The sequence below is a fragment of the Solea senegalensis genome, linkage group LG4, assembly GCF_019176455.1.
Source record: "Solea senegalensis isolate Sse05_10M linkage group LG4, IFAPA_SoseM_1, whole genome shotgun sequence".
Taxonomy (NCBI): domain Eukaryota; kingdom Metazoa; phylum Chordata; class Actinopteri; order Pleuronectiformes; family Soleidae; genus Solea; species Solea senegalensis.
Window position 1 is genome coordinate 5794416 of NC_058024.1, and position 16497 is coordinate 5810912.

At 41.4% G+C, this 16497-nt stretch overlaps 1 protein-coding gene across 2 annotated transcripts in view; it reads left to right on the forward strand.

Annotated features, from left to right (window-relative positions):
* Positions 1–16497, forward strand: part of cdh4 (cadherin 4, type 1, R-cadherin (retinal)) — a 240352-nt gene that overhangs the window by 205779 nt on the left and 18076 nt on the right. For both annotated transcript variants that reach the window (XM_044024562.1, XM_044024563.1), the window contains exon 9: positions 5838–5975. In XM_044024562.1, the coding sequence (XP_043880497.1) occupies positions 5838–5975 (138 nt within the window). The remainder of the gene's footprint in view (positions 1–5837; positions 5976–16497) is intronic.

Below are 16497 nucleotides of genomic sequence, written 5' to 3' on the forward strand. Positions count from 1 at the left end.
TTAAAAAGTGGGTTCTTATATAGAACACTATAAGAAGTGACCAGTGTGGTGTTCTGCTGCTGTAGGCCACCTGCTTCAACGCTCAACATGTGGTATCAAGTGGTTATTAGAGTTACCGTTGAGAGTGACTGTTGCCTTTCTATCATTTCAAGGCAGTCCGCTCTTTCTCCGCATATTCCCTCAAAGAACTGCCGATCACTCGATATTTCCTCTTTATTGGACGATTGTCCGTGCACTCTGGATGCTTGTGAGTGAAAATCACTGTGGATCAGCAGTTTCTGAAATATTCATACAAGCCCATCAACCACAGTGCGGTAAAAGTCACTTAAATCAACATTCTTCCCCACTCTAATGCACTTTCGCTTGGTTGGTTTGACCATGTCTACATGTCTGGTGCATTGAGTTGCGGCATTGTGATTGTCTGATTAGATATTTGCATTAACAAGCAAATGAAAAGGAAAGAAAGTGGTATAATGTCTCTGCATTATGCAGTTTCACTTTGAGAATGTGAATAATTAGAATGTGTACCTGACATTTATGAAACCTTTTCCTGTGTAGAGTGAAGTTGCTGTGTGCCTGGTCTATTGAGATCTATTGAGCGTCCGTTTTGCATGCTTCTGTGTTTTTCAATTCTCACCATTTCGGAAAAGCTGGTCCGATTTAGTCGTGTGGGGCCCCTCGCTCGCTCAGACAGCCGTTTCCTCTTCCTCGCTTCCGCTGACAGCAGAGTTTTCTCTGCTTCTTTTTTCCTCTGGCTCTGCCATGATGAATGTCTAAAGTAATGCTATTGCTGCCTTGATCTTATAGCCGGTACCTGGCGGGGGTGTATGTGTGTAGCGTTGTGTTGTGAAGCAATTCGAGACCCAAGACTTCGCAAGACCCCCCTGTCTCTCTTACTTCTATCTCTGCCCTACTATCTCTAAACCATTCAACCTGAGCTTTCCCTCAAATATGTTCATTTCTGATCCTGTCCATCCTGGTCTCTCAGCGTCTTCAGCTCTGCCACCCCCAGCTCCGCCTCCTGTCTGTCTTTTTTCTGTCACCAAGCCATACATCATAGCGGGCCTCACGACGGTCTCGTAGACCTTCCCTTTCACTCGTCGGATGTGTAAATGAACCGAACGAAATCGAAATAAATTGAAGTGAATTGAACTCAATGAAGATCTAATGGAATGGAAATGGCGTCAAATCAAACTGAGTAAATTTAATTGAAGTGATCTCGGCTGAACTGAATTGAAAACTGTTGTAGGGGGTCAGTGACACTGAGAGTCACTGAGGGAGAGCAAGCGAGTGGAGTCTCCGGCCATTTGAGACAGATTGTAAGTGACAAGCTAATGACTGCGGCCAGTCGGATCCCTGCAGGCCAGTACACAATCTACAAACAACACAAATAAAGTGCAGGTCGCTCTCGCCTTCTCTCCCTCTCTCTCTCTCCCCCTTTACCCATGTTTGAGTGGTCTTGTGAAAATGCACACTCAGCTCGAGTATAATGAATTCACCACTGCACGTGCACACACTCTTTGCTAGTTTGACATTGGTTGACCAGCTGTGACCATCATTCCTGTCCTGTGTTCTGCAGCGGAAGTCCTTTCTCTTACAAACAAAGAAAAGTTGTTCTTTTAATCTGTGCTGCTCGTCTTAACACGCACAATCACTAACACTGATGTCTCAAAGCCATTTTCTCATTTCCTCCTCCTGGGTAGTAAATTACCTAATTCGTACCCCCTGAAAAAAACACTAGGCATTGGCTTTTACTTTTGGCAGAGCTCTGTGTGCAGGTGTTTTTGTAGCCACTGATGGCATTTAGCTTCAGCGAGGCTCAAGGCCTGTGAGGGAGTCTGGGCTGTTGGTTGTCAGACAAGAAGCAGTATTTTCTGCCAATGTAACAGAGATGTTCTGTTCAGCATTTCTATAGGACCCATTAGAGAGCGCTTTAAGTGGCTGTTTAAGTGACAGCCACTTTTGGAGAGTAGTGAGTGTGTGTGTACATGTATTAATATCCATGTGAGGTCCAAAAACCATACAAACCTGTCTGTGTGGGGACATTTTGTCTGGAGGTTGTCTGGAGGGTTAAGGTCTGGTTTTAGGGTCAGGTGGTTATGGTTCGGCACTTAGTTGTGATGGTTAAGGTTAGGGTTAGAGTTAGGCATTGACTGGTGATGGTTAAGGTTAGGGTTAACACGTAGACTTAACCCTTTAATACCTAGACTTTTTGCTTATTTTAACCATAAAATGACCAGAACATTTCCTGTGAGTAAGTGCTTTTGCTCATTTTATCCAAAATAACTTCTGATAAATATCTGGCAGTTATTTACAATTTACTGCATGTCAAAATACTGAAAATAAAAAGGTTTATTTAGCGAAACACTGCTGTTGTACACGTGTTAAATTAGAAATTTGAACAGTAAAGTAGCATTTTTTTTTTAGTCTCTCAGTGTTTCTTTGTCTGTCAATGTGCAAAAACAGGTCAAAAAATTGAACTATGTACAGGCGTTTTTTCCAACTCTTTCCTCTCTGGCGCCAAAAAGGACACCGATTTGTCGGCTTCCTGAGAATTGGCTTGGACGTGCAACTTCTCAACTTTCAGAAACTGTCGGAATTTTCCCGATAGCACCAACCGTTGCGTAACTACACTCATGCAAAGTGCGCTTGTGCCAAAGCATCGTCAGCGGTACGCCCGGTTTTAAAGCTTTAAGGCTTTCTAAATGAATGGAAGTCAGTGCATTGTCCTTTGAAAAATAGTTGCATAGGTTAGGTTTAAGATCAGGGTTAGGCATTTGGTTGTGATGGTTAAGGTTAGGATAATGAGCATTATGTGTGTGTGTGCTTGCCCATGTATACCTGATGTAACCACTCACCGGAGTGCATGTGAGCACTAGCAGGGCCATAAACTCACAACTGCCCTCAGATGTGTGATGTCGTCCTGCAGGAGAGGACACGTTAGCCACGTCCCCTGCTGTGTGAGAGCTCCACCTGCTGGCTGTGCTGCACTCCAGCCATTGCTTTCCACCTGACCTAAGAGAAAGGCATCCCATGACAGCTTGAGTCTGGTGCCGTTTCTCGGTTGATGCATGTGACTGGCTGTAAACGAGTCTGCAGAGAGACACGCTCATGGAAGGTTTTATTTACTGAAGCGCTCTGTGAGGAGAGATGCTATTGATATTTCATTATGAGTCTAATAAAGGGCAGCCAGTATTGAGTTTTCATTAATAGGATTGGTTTGGTGCAGATTAACATGTCTGCACTCTTCATGGTGACTTGGGGAGATGCTAAATGACTCTGCTCGCATGCTTTAGCTGGCATTAGTGGTTTGACTGATCTAACAATGAACTGTTTCCTTCACAAGTGAAAAAACAGGGAGAGAGAGAGAGAGCGAGAGAGGAGATTCTACAAAGATGCTCAGAGACTGCTGAAAGACTGGCAAAGCGAGAGACAAAGAGAAAACAGACAGGCGGAGAGAACACTGAGCAACAAAGATGTGATGAGAAAGATAGGGAGAGATCAAAAGAAGCGCATTATGCCAGTTAACAAAGAGCACACAGTGAACCAGAGGTGGGAAAAAATGGAGAAAAAAAAAAGACACACAGCTAAAAGAAATAAAGGAAGCAGCAACTGGCCCATGTATATGTGCAAGCTGTCTGCTGGGGTTGATCTCTTTCCACCAGGCAGTCATCTTCGCCACTGGCTGTCAAGTTTTATGGAAGCTTGACCCTGAAGCAAATTCGATAAAAGTAGCCTGGAAACAAATGAACATCCCACTGTCAATAGGAGGCATTTTGAATGTTAAGCAGAGCAGCGAGCCCTGTGTGGTGAACACTGGCCTGTCCTTGACGCCTATTATTCCTTACTCCCTCTCTTCTCTGACACAATGGAAGCCTGTGCCAAATGGATTAATAGGAGGAGAACACAAAACAGAGAGGCTAATACTGTCAGGATGGGAACACACACACACACACACACACACACACACAGGTTTGTGCTGCTATCCTTTTAAGGCCTTTCATTGAGACAGTCTAAACAAAGCCTTATCCTTAACTTTAACCATAATGTGGTAATGCCTCATATTAACCTAACTACACATTACCTAAGCTAAATAAATCTAATTTGGCACCAGTTTGGCACCAGGTTTTGGTCTCCATGAGGACTACTAGTCCTGACAAGGACCTACTCAGTGCTCTTGGAACCTCGCCGGAGCAGGTACTAACTAAAAAAAGTCCTTGATACCAGGTAATATGCTAATGGAAACGCAACTTAGCCGTGCCGAGGCTAGTAGAGCATTATAAGTTATCTTGCCAAATAGCAAAATGCGTCAGCACAGCAGCTGTTGCTCCCAAAAATAAAAAATATCAACAAGGTGATGTTTCAGGCCCAAACCCTTCTTTAGACATATGGTAAAAAAAATCTAATGATTTTTTTGGGAGCAACAACTGGTGTGCAGACACTTCATGCAATTAATCATTTTGGCAACCGTGCCCAGCATGCAGTTTAAAGGGACCAAAGATATGAGACTAGAGTTTTAAACGGGTACTGCAATGCAAATGAATATTATTATTATTATTATATTGGAGAACATTGTCATTTTATGACTCAATATGATACATTTTCTAAATACTGCTACTTTAATTTGGATATACTTTCTGTATTGTAGCCGGTCATTAATGAAAACAGACATCAAGTTATTTGCATAGCCGGTGGCCAAGAGGAAAGGAATTGGGCTTGTAACTGGAGGGTTGCCAGACAAAATTATGAGACACGCTATGATTTTTTTACATCTTTGATATAAGTTACCTCTAATCTTGTGATGCAGATTGTTATATTTGACACTTTTTCTTAAATATTTTGTTGTTGGTTTTTAAAGCTTTTCATGGACTGGCACTGTCGTACTTGTCTGAGGCCAAATAACCTATAACAATAGCTTAGCCTTTCAAATTAAATCTGTTCCCACAATCGAACATTTTAATTCACTTTTAAAGACCCACCTCTTCTTTCTAGCCTTCACTTCAGGATGAGAACACTGAGAACATTGATGCCCCAAACCAAACAAGAGGGGACCCATCATTCCAACCTGTAACTTACCTTTTATAATGTGCTGCTTAAATTGTGTTGACCTTTAAAAAGACCACGCTTTTTAAACAGTGAGGGTTTATATGACTGTCTGTTCTTTGTATTTTGTTATTATTCTTTATTTGATATTTTATGTGTATTTCATTTTATTGTGAAGCACTTTGTGATTTTTATCTGTGAAAAGTGCTTTATAAATAAAATGTACTTACTTATCCGGAGGGATCTAACTAGACTTATACCATTTTACTATTTTACTCTTTTACTTGATTTATTGTGTTTTGTGCTCTTTCTTTGTACCTTGTTATTGTACCTTTTCCCTTGTAAAGCACTTTGTTCAACCCTGGTTGTTTTTAAATGTGCTATAGAAATGAAGTTGACTCATTTGATGATAGTATGTCCTGGTATGTCTTTACATGCTAATATCAAAATGTGGGATGATCTGTGTCTGTGGCAATAATGGATGGGCCTTCTTCCAACATATTCCTCCTTCTTTGTGGATATGTGCTGTGTGCTGTGTTGTTTACTTCATCCGTTATTGAACGAGCGCTCTGACAGTCTCCAGTCGTTCCGTTAGAGAAAAAGGAAAGATGTGTGGCCATGGCTGGGATTTTATTCATGCATTCACTTGTTTATTGATTGACAAGACTCGCCGTGTGACACGGATGATAGATTTATGTGTTGATTCCATGTGTTGCCCATGTTTTTTTTTTTCTTCCGTCAGCAGTATTTGATTTACCAGTCTCTGTTTTCTCTCCCTTGTCTCTTTTGTACAGAAAGTGTCCCAGTACACCATCATAGTCCAGGCCACAGACATGGAGGGAAACTTAAACTTTGGCTTGTCCAACACAGCAACAGCCCTGATCTCCATTACTGACATCAACGACAATCCACCCGAGCTGACAGTCAGAACGGTAAGTCCATACTAAGACTAAGACCTTTGGCTTTTTATTGGTCAGTGCGAGGGAGTGTATAAAAATGATTAGAGGGAGGAAGGCAGGGTTGTGGATGTTTTCTTTTTTACTGAAGGTAGGGAAGTCTCTTTTATTTCCGTCTTCTCTTGTGAGATTTATTATTAAAGAGTCCCATTGTTACAAAAAAGAGTCAATAATTCTATTAAAGGCTTGACGGTTGTTTGTGCAACTGCCTATAAACAGAGGACAATAGGCCTATTATAGGGATAGAATTTAGTTTTGTTTTTCATTGAAATCCCAAGCCTGGTTCCGGTTCTTTCATTCAGTGTCTTTCAGCGTTATTTATTTAACAGGTCTTTATTAAAACTGAAAGACTAGCTGTCTTATTACTATTGTGTGGTTTGCTATGATTATGTTAATTTGAAATAGTGTTTTTCTTGTATTTGGTTTTGTTTGTTTGTGTTGGAGGTCAAAATATAATCCAGTGTATAAGTTTATTGGCAAGAGTCGGATATACTGCCTATAGGTATGTTTGTAAAAGTGCCTTAGAATAAACCTTTTATATTATGTATATTTGGCTCCTGCACAAACACAAAAACCAGCCTGAGTGTGCATTTGGCGTTTTGAAGCAGAAGTTTCCTGACGCGCTTGGGAAGAGTGGAGAGAGTGGAGTCGTCCTCCTTTTTCTTCCAATCTTCATTTTCACCATTAGATGTCACTAATTCATACACACTGCACCTTTAAAATCAGGAGGACCTTTCTCTTAAAGTAAATTTGGATTCAGCTTTTCCGCTCTACTCATAATTAATACTACTAATAAATATCCCTGTCCCGTATGAGTATTTACACTGTAGTTGTGTGCATGAGTGTTTATTATTGTCAGACAGAGTGAATATACATGACCCGCTCACTGTCAAAGAGAGCTTTAAATCAGCTTTAGTGTGATTGCATGTAAAATATGCTTTTTAGAGACAGCTGAGAACCACATGCAGCATATGGAGAAACAGACAGAGACTGAAAGTACCGTGACTGAAAGTGTGATCGAGATCAGTCCAGATCCTCCCCTCTGTGTTTGCACTGCCAGCGAGGGCCTCTGCTGGCCAGCGTTTGTCTGCAGGCATCTGGCCCTGGTCCCTGATACCTCCACATCGGTCTGACAGGAAGCCAGGCTGCAGCTGGCCCCGCTCTGCTGTAGCACTATGTGTGGTTAGCACGGAGTTGTTTGTGTTTGACAGTGTGTGGGTCTCTGCAATGGCACTTTTCCATGATACAGTTCTAGCACTGCTCAGCCCCACGCTCCTCAGTTTGGCATTTTCCATCACTTCACAGCAACTGTTCGAAATGTCCTTGCTAAATGTTGGAGATTAACGTATGTTTTCAGGATTTTTAAGTCTTTTTAACTGATCTACATTTCGCCATTGTTCTGTTTGATTCCTATGTCGGACGTCGCTCATAACTCTTCCAGTGATGACGCTCTCTGACCAATGAGCGGCTGGCAGTCTCTTGACCTCACATTTTAGTCTAGCTCACTTGGAAACTTGCAGAGCAGGTACCAAAAAAAGCACCAAGTACTATCCCAGTGGTGTTCAATGGTGCCCGGTGAGCACCTGGTTGCCCGTGGGCAGCCAAGAAGGTGCCTGCACAGTTTTAATGGCTGACAAAATGTGTGTGTGTGTTTGTGTGTGAAAAACTTACAGAAAGAGACAGTTTAATTAAATAAAAATGTTCCATATTTTGTTTTCCTAGGATAACTTCACGTTGTATGAAATCCCTTGCGTGTATCCATATGATCACTTCGTAAAATATCATTGATATGGTTTATGAAAAGTGTGATAATCATTAAGAGTAAGCACTGGAATCAAGGTGTATGCAATTGAACGCATAATATTCATCATTTAAATGATAAATTGCATAAAATGTTAATATGGTAGCCCTCCATATTATTCGTTGAGCCGATAGTGCTAGATCTATATAACGGAGAAGCGTCATAAGAGGTTGGCATGTGCATTTCTTCCTTAGTGGACGATTTGATATGTATCTTGATACATGGGCTATGATACTGGTGATATGATGCTATTTATTAAGGAACAAGTACAGTGCATTATGCTTTGGAACGGGAAAGCCCTTGAAGAGGACATTCGAAGAAAAATGGAAGTGATGTGCTTGACGTATGACACATGAATCATTTCTGAGATCCGTTTTTGACATTGTAAATATGTAGCGATATAAAGTGAAGAAAAAAATACCCCAAAAAATAGATTTGACACAGTTCTGTTTCAGCTTAGTGAGCAAGCTTTTGAAGTCATATAATATTAAAATAAAAAAGCATTTCAGAGACATCCATATTCTCATTTCATAATGTCTTAAGAGCTTCAGCCAAATCATTTGGACTTGAGAGGTTAGGTAACGTGAAAGTAAAATGAAGATTAAACTTTAAGTCTTGTGAGCAAAAAGCAAAAGTCTCTGAAGTGTCTGTAAAGAGATTTGAGACAATGTAGCGAGGAAGTAACAGAATCACAGCTCCTCTGAACCGATGCATAACATGAGCGGACGGGCCTTCGATCAGCTCACGGTACATTTACATCCAAAACACTGGTGTATCGATGCAGTTTTGTCTTTTTCCTCCACAACCAATTACTGATTCATATCAGTTAACTGTTAGACCGCAAGGAGTAATTGATAAAGAAACAGCAATGGAAATCCGATGCTTTTAATGGAGAGTGTACACCGCAAAAATTGATTTTCAAGAAAGTCAAATAAGCCTGTTTCTGGGGAATTGTTCTTATGCTTTGCCCTAGAAAGAAAAATAATCTTGACAAGCAAGTTTTACACAAGGAAAAAAATATATCCAACAGTTTTAACAAGATACGACAGCTTAGTAAAACAATGGATTGCATGAAACCTTAGCTGCTCCTGTGTTGATTACTGGTTTGTTTTAAGGATGGGCTAAATACAGAAGTTAAATTCACCATCACAGATTGGTGTGTGTGCAAATATGAGTCATGTTAAGTTAACCTTTCTTTTTGACAGAAATTTGTACAAAGCTCTCTCAAATGTGGGCCAGATTTGTCTCTTGTCTGTCCTGTATTTCTTCATTTAAGGCACATTACAGTCTGAAAGTGGCTAGATTTGTCAAACTTTGCACACATCTCGGGCTGTTTGGCAGTATCTTGACTCTCTGTCCTAAGCTTGGTTGCAGGACAGAGTTAAATCCCTGACCGCTGCCTGACAGGCCTATATAGGCTGCATCATAGCTTTCCTCCATGTGACCCCTTGTATTTTTGAGATTCCAGAGAGAGAGAGACAAATGCTGTCTGCATCAAGGCTCAGAGGCAGAGTGAGAGGCAGTGGTGTCAGCGTCATGTGCTGTGATCCCTGTCTTCTCAGCGGGGCCGTCATCAGCATGTGTGTGTGTGTGTGTGTGTGGAGTACAATTCCAGCCGCGTTCTCTGATAAGAGTTCCCCAGCTGTCAGGGGTAGGACTCAATGAACGGGGCTGCTGCTCCGCTCAGAGGTGCTCTGTCCACATTTTAGGAGCTGGCTCCGTCACCGCTCGTCAACTGGGAGAAGCTCTGGACCAGAGTCCTCCTGTCAGCCAGAAACGGACACGCTACGCTCCAACAGACACGTTTTTGACACACACGCGGCACACAATGAAGAGACGTGCACATTTATGTACACTTTCTGGCCACTTATGAGGTACAGAAGACACTTCATATAGTGGCAGAGGCGCGAGTGTTGTCTTCTGCTGCAGTTTGACTTGTGTGTTCACAAACTCTGGCATCAACAAGGCATTTTTACCCAGAGAACACACTGAACACACTGAACATTCTCTCTTTTTAGGACTATTCTCCGTAAACCTTCGATATAGTCACGCGTTACTCTTAGTGGATCAACCGTTTCTGAAATACTCAGATTAGCGTGTCTGCCACTAACAACTATGTCATCCATCCATCATCTACCGCTTTGTCCTCCACAGGAGGGTCGCGGGGCAAGCTGTGCCAATCTCAGCTGACATAGGGCGATACACCCTGGACGGCTCACCAGTCCAACGCAGGGACACATATAGAAACAAACAACAACACTCTCACACCTACGGTCAATTTAGAGTGTCTAATTTACCTAATCCTTGCATGTTTCCTTGCGTCCTTGCATCCTTGCAAGCATGAGAAAACCCACACGGGAAGAACATGCAGAAAGGCCCTTGTTCCAACCTTCTTGCTGCAAAGGCAACAGTGCTAACCACTACACCAACCGTGCCATTTTCAAAGCAAATTAAATTGTTTTTTCATTATGGTACAAGTTGGTTTGGTACAGTGTGGTACGGTTTGGAATGGTAAAATCTAAGGTAAAAAATATGTACCTTACTGTACCAGTCGGAAGCACAGCTTTAACTAAATCACCTTTCTTCTCCATTCTGATACTTGGTCCGCCTCCCTAGATACATTGAGCTTAGATAGAGATTAGATATTTGTATAAACGAGCAGTTGAGCAGGTGTGCCTGAAGACTCTTAACATCCTCAGGATCTCTACTGCATGTCACACATGTGATGAGCCTGATTTTAGCCGATCCAGTAGATGCAGGGTTTCAGGACCCCTTGACTCCGAAAATCTAATAGTTTGATCTCACGCCACGACGAGGAACCTTGCGACCTACCGACAGAATCGCTGACATGTTTGATTTTCTGGGATTCGTCTCGGTAATATTGAGCAGTGAAAGCACAGAAAGCTTTGCACGTGCAGAGGACACCAGCGTGTGATTGGCGGATTTGAGATTTGCGTCAACAAGCAGTGGAACGTTGTATGGGAAAGCCATTCATGGAGATGCTTGAGGTCATTAAAAGAGCAGTAGATGCTGGCTCACCGTCTGTCACAGGTTCTGACGTGTGACTCAAAGGTGGTAATGAGGAGACGTGAGTCAAAAAAATATTCCTGTTGCTCCTCTCTCGCATCACCACACTTTCACATCGACACCCACAGCAAAGATATTGTTCTGATGCCTTTTTCCACTGCTGTCTTGTATTTTTTTGTTTTGCTTCCCACTCAAGCAACTGCACTTGGAGAGTAGTTCAGTAATTATTTGTGTGTTACAGACTCGAGAAGAATTCATAGCACTCTACAGGAGGCACAGGGAGAACCGTAGCACACTAATTAAGTGAAATTGCTTGTGGGGGCGTAAACCAAGCTGATATATTGCATCTAATTAAAATAAAAGACACATGTTTTATTCATTTCACCACATGGGCCTGAATGTGCTATGTTAGTGCGATGTTCGTCAATACGCAATGAATGAAAAGCCAGTGATACTTGCCACAATCTATCTAATCAAACGGTTTAATCAAGCGTATCACACCATCACTTCAAGTGGTCATTCAGGCACACAACAACAATGAGGAGCAGCTTGGAAGACTTGTGAGGATAAAGTCTCATTGTCCCTCAGTGTCAGCTGACAGATGCGCAAAGTATCCTCGGCTGGGTTTACCAAGGCTAGCAGTTTCTAAAGAATAGAAAAAGTTGTGCCATAGATCAGTGGATCATCTTTTCCTGAGTTATGTTAGAACGAGCAGGACACACGAAGAAGCAGCATGACATGTTTATACAACATGGGGAAAAAAACACGTAGGCGCCTGATGCCAACAGCTGTATCTTTATTACACCAGCGACGACATAACAGCCGTCTTAAGTGGACTAATGTCACTCTAATATCACTAAGCGTCTGCTTTTGGGACATTTACTCCACCTAATGCTGCCATTTCCCTTTGATGTTGTTTTCAGTAGCCCATGAAGGAAAAGAACAGCCCGTTTAGTCGTGGTGAGCTCCAGCTTTGCCGGGTAAAGTGGGACATTTTTATTTGCTGAGCCTGTTTTCAGTTAGGAAGCAGTAGATTTCCCCTGCTGTGCTGTGCACCTTGATGCAGATTTATTTCCTTCAAATGATTCAGGCTCTGTACAGCAGTGCGGCCTCGCTAATTTCCCCTGACTGGACTGTAGCTCAAACGTGACATGTCTACAGAGAAGAGTCGTGCGTGAGTGACCCCGTGTTGTGTATACTTCTGTTTGGTGTTGTCGGTGATGCGTACGCGGTCGACGGACGTGTTGGAGGTTCATCAACAATAGAGCCTGTCATAGTAGCAATGATGATGCTTTGAATGTCGAAACGGGAAAACACATTCCTTGAACTTGTGACCTATACTTTTATTTCTTTTTTTCTTGCTTATATTTTAAATGCTTGCTGCAATCTCACTTTATGTTGGGAATGTTGGAGCTGCACTTATACCTGGCGTTACACTGCTATCGCGCACATACACATACGCATTTGTTGCGCTCTCTGTTTTATTTTTATAAACATTGAACCCATTTAGTCATTTTCATGTGTCAGAGGCTGAGATTGAAAGTGAGAGTGCAGTGGAGAATTATTACCTTGCCTGAGTGGGGCAGTGAAGACCACATCTCCCCGGTGGTTTTCGTCAGTTGTTCTTGTGACAATGAAACATCACACTGATGTTGCAGGGAAACAGGAAATAAGGCTGCATGCCATCCTTTGGCTAGTGCTTTGTCTGCCAGATCCTGGTTCTCAGCTTTCTGCAACTGGTGATCGATGGCTGGTCTATCTTCCAAAGGGCACTGTAAGCTCTGTTATCACGATGGCTTTTGAGTTCCTGGAGAACAGAACTATATCCGGTTGGAGTGTAGTTGTTGCCACGTCCTCTGGGAAGACGAGCTTCTTTTTCAGGTCTAGACTCGTCTCCCGGTCGGATGCTTGGTGCAAAATGGACAGAAGTTTCATGGCAGTTCCACTTCCCCTGAGAATCCTTCCTTTCGAAAGCAATGCCTGTGGGGAGATGATGGTGTCCGACTGACTTTCTGCTGGTCAGTCTTTGTCTCGCCATTGGAAAAAGCCAGTCAGACAGTTGTTTCTGCTCCGTCCAGTATATCGCTATAGCTGCCTCGCTAGGGTGTGTGTGCAAGTAGTGGCGTGAAGCAATTTTCTTAGAAGGGACAAATGTAAGAAAACTAGCCAAAGGGTAGTGGTTTTGCTCGTGCAGCCTCATTGTTCAGTTATGACCTTTAGCTTATGACAGATATTGCTTTGTAATGGCCACTAATGGGTCAAGCCTCGAACTTAACTCATGTTCTAAAGAGTCTGCATGAGGACTGAGTGTCTTTAATCACCAGCAGTAGCCTTTAGTCATGGAGGGCCACTTACTGGTCGGGGGACAAGCACATACATTACTTCCCCTCTGCTTATGCTTGAAATGCGAATTCAAAGACTGAGAAACGCAAAAACTCACTGTATCTTCACTGTACACAATTCTGTACAGAAGCCTTTGAAAGGTTATGATGGCAGAAAATCCAATTTGGCCGAAAAAAACATTAAGGATGTGTTGAACTCGGCTTGGCCCAAGGGTCACAGTGATACATCGTTTGTGAAAAACAGATGAACAAGTCAAAAGTTAATGTACACACATGCATGTCCAACTTTGTCCTGTGGGTGGCGCTAGAGCTCTCGAGCTTGCGTTGCTTACACAGTATCACCACTTGAACCCAAGTAACGGGTGGTCTGCTGTTACATTATCAGGACCTGCGAAATGAAGGCTAACCTGATAATGTAATAACCTCCCGTTAATGTAATACTTTATTACATCATTGGTAAAAAGTGTATTACATTATTGGGAAATGCACTTTATTACATTATCAGGTTTTATTACATTTTCAATGGACTCAAGTGCAAATTTTTATTACATTATCGGGGATTTATTACATTATCAGGTTCTACATGGCTTTGCATTAAACTCTGTGCAATAAGAGGAATCAGTAGTTCACGCACGTTTTGCAAGTCACAGATAATGGCCCTTAATCAGAATAGTCTCACATAAAAATGTGTTAAATGCTAAGATTTTTGGCTCAGATTTGTCATAATGAACCTAAAAATGATTGTGCTGTGTCTCAGTGACAGAAAAACAGCACCATTTGCGTTTTTATTATTCCCTGATAATCCCCGCTTTCCCTTTGTTATTCTCTTGACCACCGTCACAGGGTTTTTGTACAAATAACTCAATTTGTCGCACAAAGAAATTGTGTTATTTCAGATCCAAAACACTGCAGAGAATAGTGTTCTCCTGGTAACACCAATGCTTTTCTTTCTTTTTATTTAGGGATTCACCTTTTAAAAGTACCTGTGTCTTTAACATTGTCCTGCTACTGCAGCAGCTTTATGACAAGCCTCTTTAAGAAATTATGTTTAAAATAAAAAGTTATGGGGTGGGCAGCTGATTTGCCACTAATAAAGCTCTGCTCATTGAGTGTATTAATAAACTTAGAATATAAAACACCAAATAGCCACAATCTATAATCCTGACATCACATATTCTGACTTTACAAGTCGGCGTTTTCTCCACCCGTCTTCACAGAATCCTTCAGAATCCGAGAGTCCGTGTCTTAAGTGGCTTATCTGTGGATCCATATTGCATTTTAAAGAGAGAGTAGCCATTTTGGAAGCACACTCACGCCCTACAGTCAGCACCATTGTGTGTGTGTGTGTGTGTGTGTGTGTGTGTGTGTGTGTGTGTGTGTGCGCGTGCCTCTGAGTGAGCGTTGCTGTTTGACAGTGTGGCCAAACAAGCTTGGAGGGTTTGTGGTGGTGTTTGTACTAAAGCTCGGGGTGAAAATGAAATGGAGGAGCCCACACACCAGGGACTGGGAGTGCATATTTAATTTGTTCGGTGCTTATCAGCCTGGTCACACTGCAGGGGATAAGGCAGAGAGAGGCGGAGACACAGAGGGATGGAGGGAATGATGGAGGAAGAGAGGAGTCGGGTGGTTTTTGGACACGGCTTCGGTCCCTTGATGATGAAGCCATTAAAGTGAACAGCAGCTGGCAGACACAGACCATAAACAAGTTAACGCTTCACAAGAGGAAACACAGATTATTGTCTGACAATGAGAGCTTTTAGGGTGTGTGTGTGTGTGTGTGTTGTCAGATATGTCCCTACAGAGAGGGACATGTATCTTTTGCACTGTAAATTCTTCTCCGGGCTCTGCAGCTGTCACCAAGTTTCCTCCAGAGTTGGTTGAGAGGGGAGTTGTTTCACACTGCACTATAATGAAGATCATTAACCAAAGATTATTCCTACCGCTGCCTTAATTACAGCACTTATCTAATTGCATATTAAGACCTAGATTTGGTGAATGCACAGAACCTAAATTACATGGGTAAACAGTTAATTGAACAAATCCATTAGTTCAGATAAAGAGTTTCTTATGAGGGGTCTCGCTGTGGAATGAGGGACCGCATTAACATAATGTGAGCTATGATTCTCTATTATCGACATATTCCTTCCTCTTTACTTCCCACCCTTTTCTTCAGCATCTGTTTTTTTTTTTTCCTACCACTTTTAATTAGTTTTTTTTTATGTAATGAGCATTATTGGCTTCACCCTAAAAGCAGCTTGTTGTCATAATAACAACTAAGGGAAATGTTTACCAAGTGAGATTTGCATAAATAGATATTCTAAATCAAGTTTATTAACATGCATTATTTTGCCGACTGATGGAACACCATGAGAATAATCTATTCAAAAGTCACAGTAAAAACTGTCCTCTCATTGTAATAGCAGCCCAAAAGAAAGCAGAAATCTTTTAGTAATTCATGGATATCTTTGAGTTAAATACCAATGCAGTTCCACCAGTAATATTATTTACTGGTAACTAATAGGGATTATATAAAATAACCCCAAATTTGTGTATTAATAATTTAGTTTTTTGTCTGTCTTGTGATGATGTGCACACTTTTGATCATATTTACAAATGATATCGATGTAACAAATGATCTTAACTCTAATTAACGTGTTATTTTTATTAGTCAAATAATATTTGTACTTTTATGGGTGAGTGTAACTGTGAAGTATAGGCTAAGCAAGTGATAAGAGCATAGACAACTGATTTAACTGATGGGAAAACACTGAGAAAAAAACCCAGAGAGAAACTATACAACACGAGAGCTGACCATGAATGCAGCATGAGTGGAGCCTGAATGGTTTGATAGCACTGATATAACTTTTATATTCTGTTAAATGCACTTTGAGCTGTCCATGGGTCATATATGACACATATTTATCAAAGAGAAACTAATCTTTTTGCTGTTGAATTCCTGCACTTTGAGTTGCACCCGGGTCAAGTATAAAAAACACTTTTATTTTTTGTTGTTATGTACTTTGTGGGGTGTGAAGGACAGGTTTGACTAAAATATTTTATCTCAAAGTGGAAAACATTATTTCTTGTACCCCAGATTGTTAAGGTACAGTTCTTTTATTATATTCTATGCAATCTATCTATTTTCTATCTATCTTAATGGCTTCGGAAAATGTCTGACCCAGCTAAAATTCCTGATTTGAAAATGTGTCTCAACTATTGTTTGTAATTAAATAGCCCTGTAATATAGTTAACCACCTCTTTTCATGTATACATATACATATGGAAACACCATAGTGTATGTTTGAAGATTCAAATATAAAATAATCTA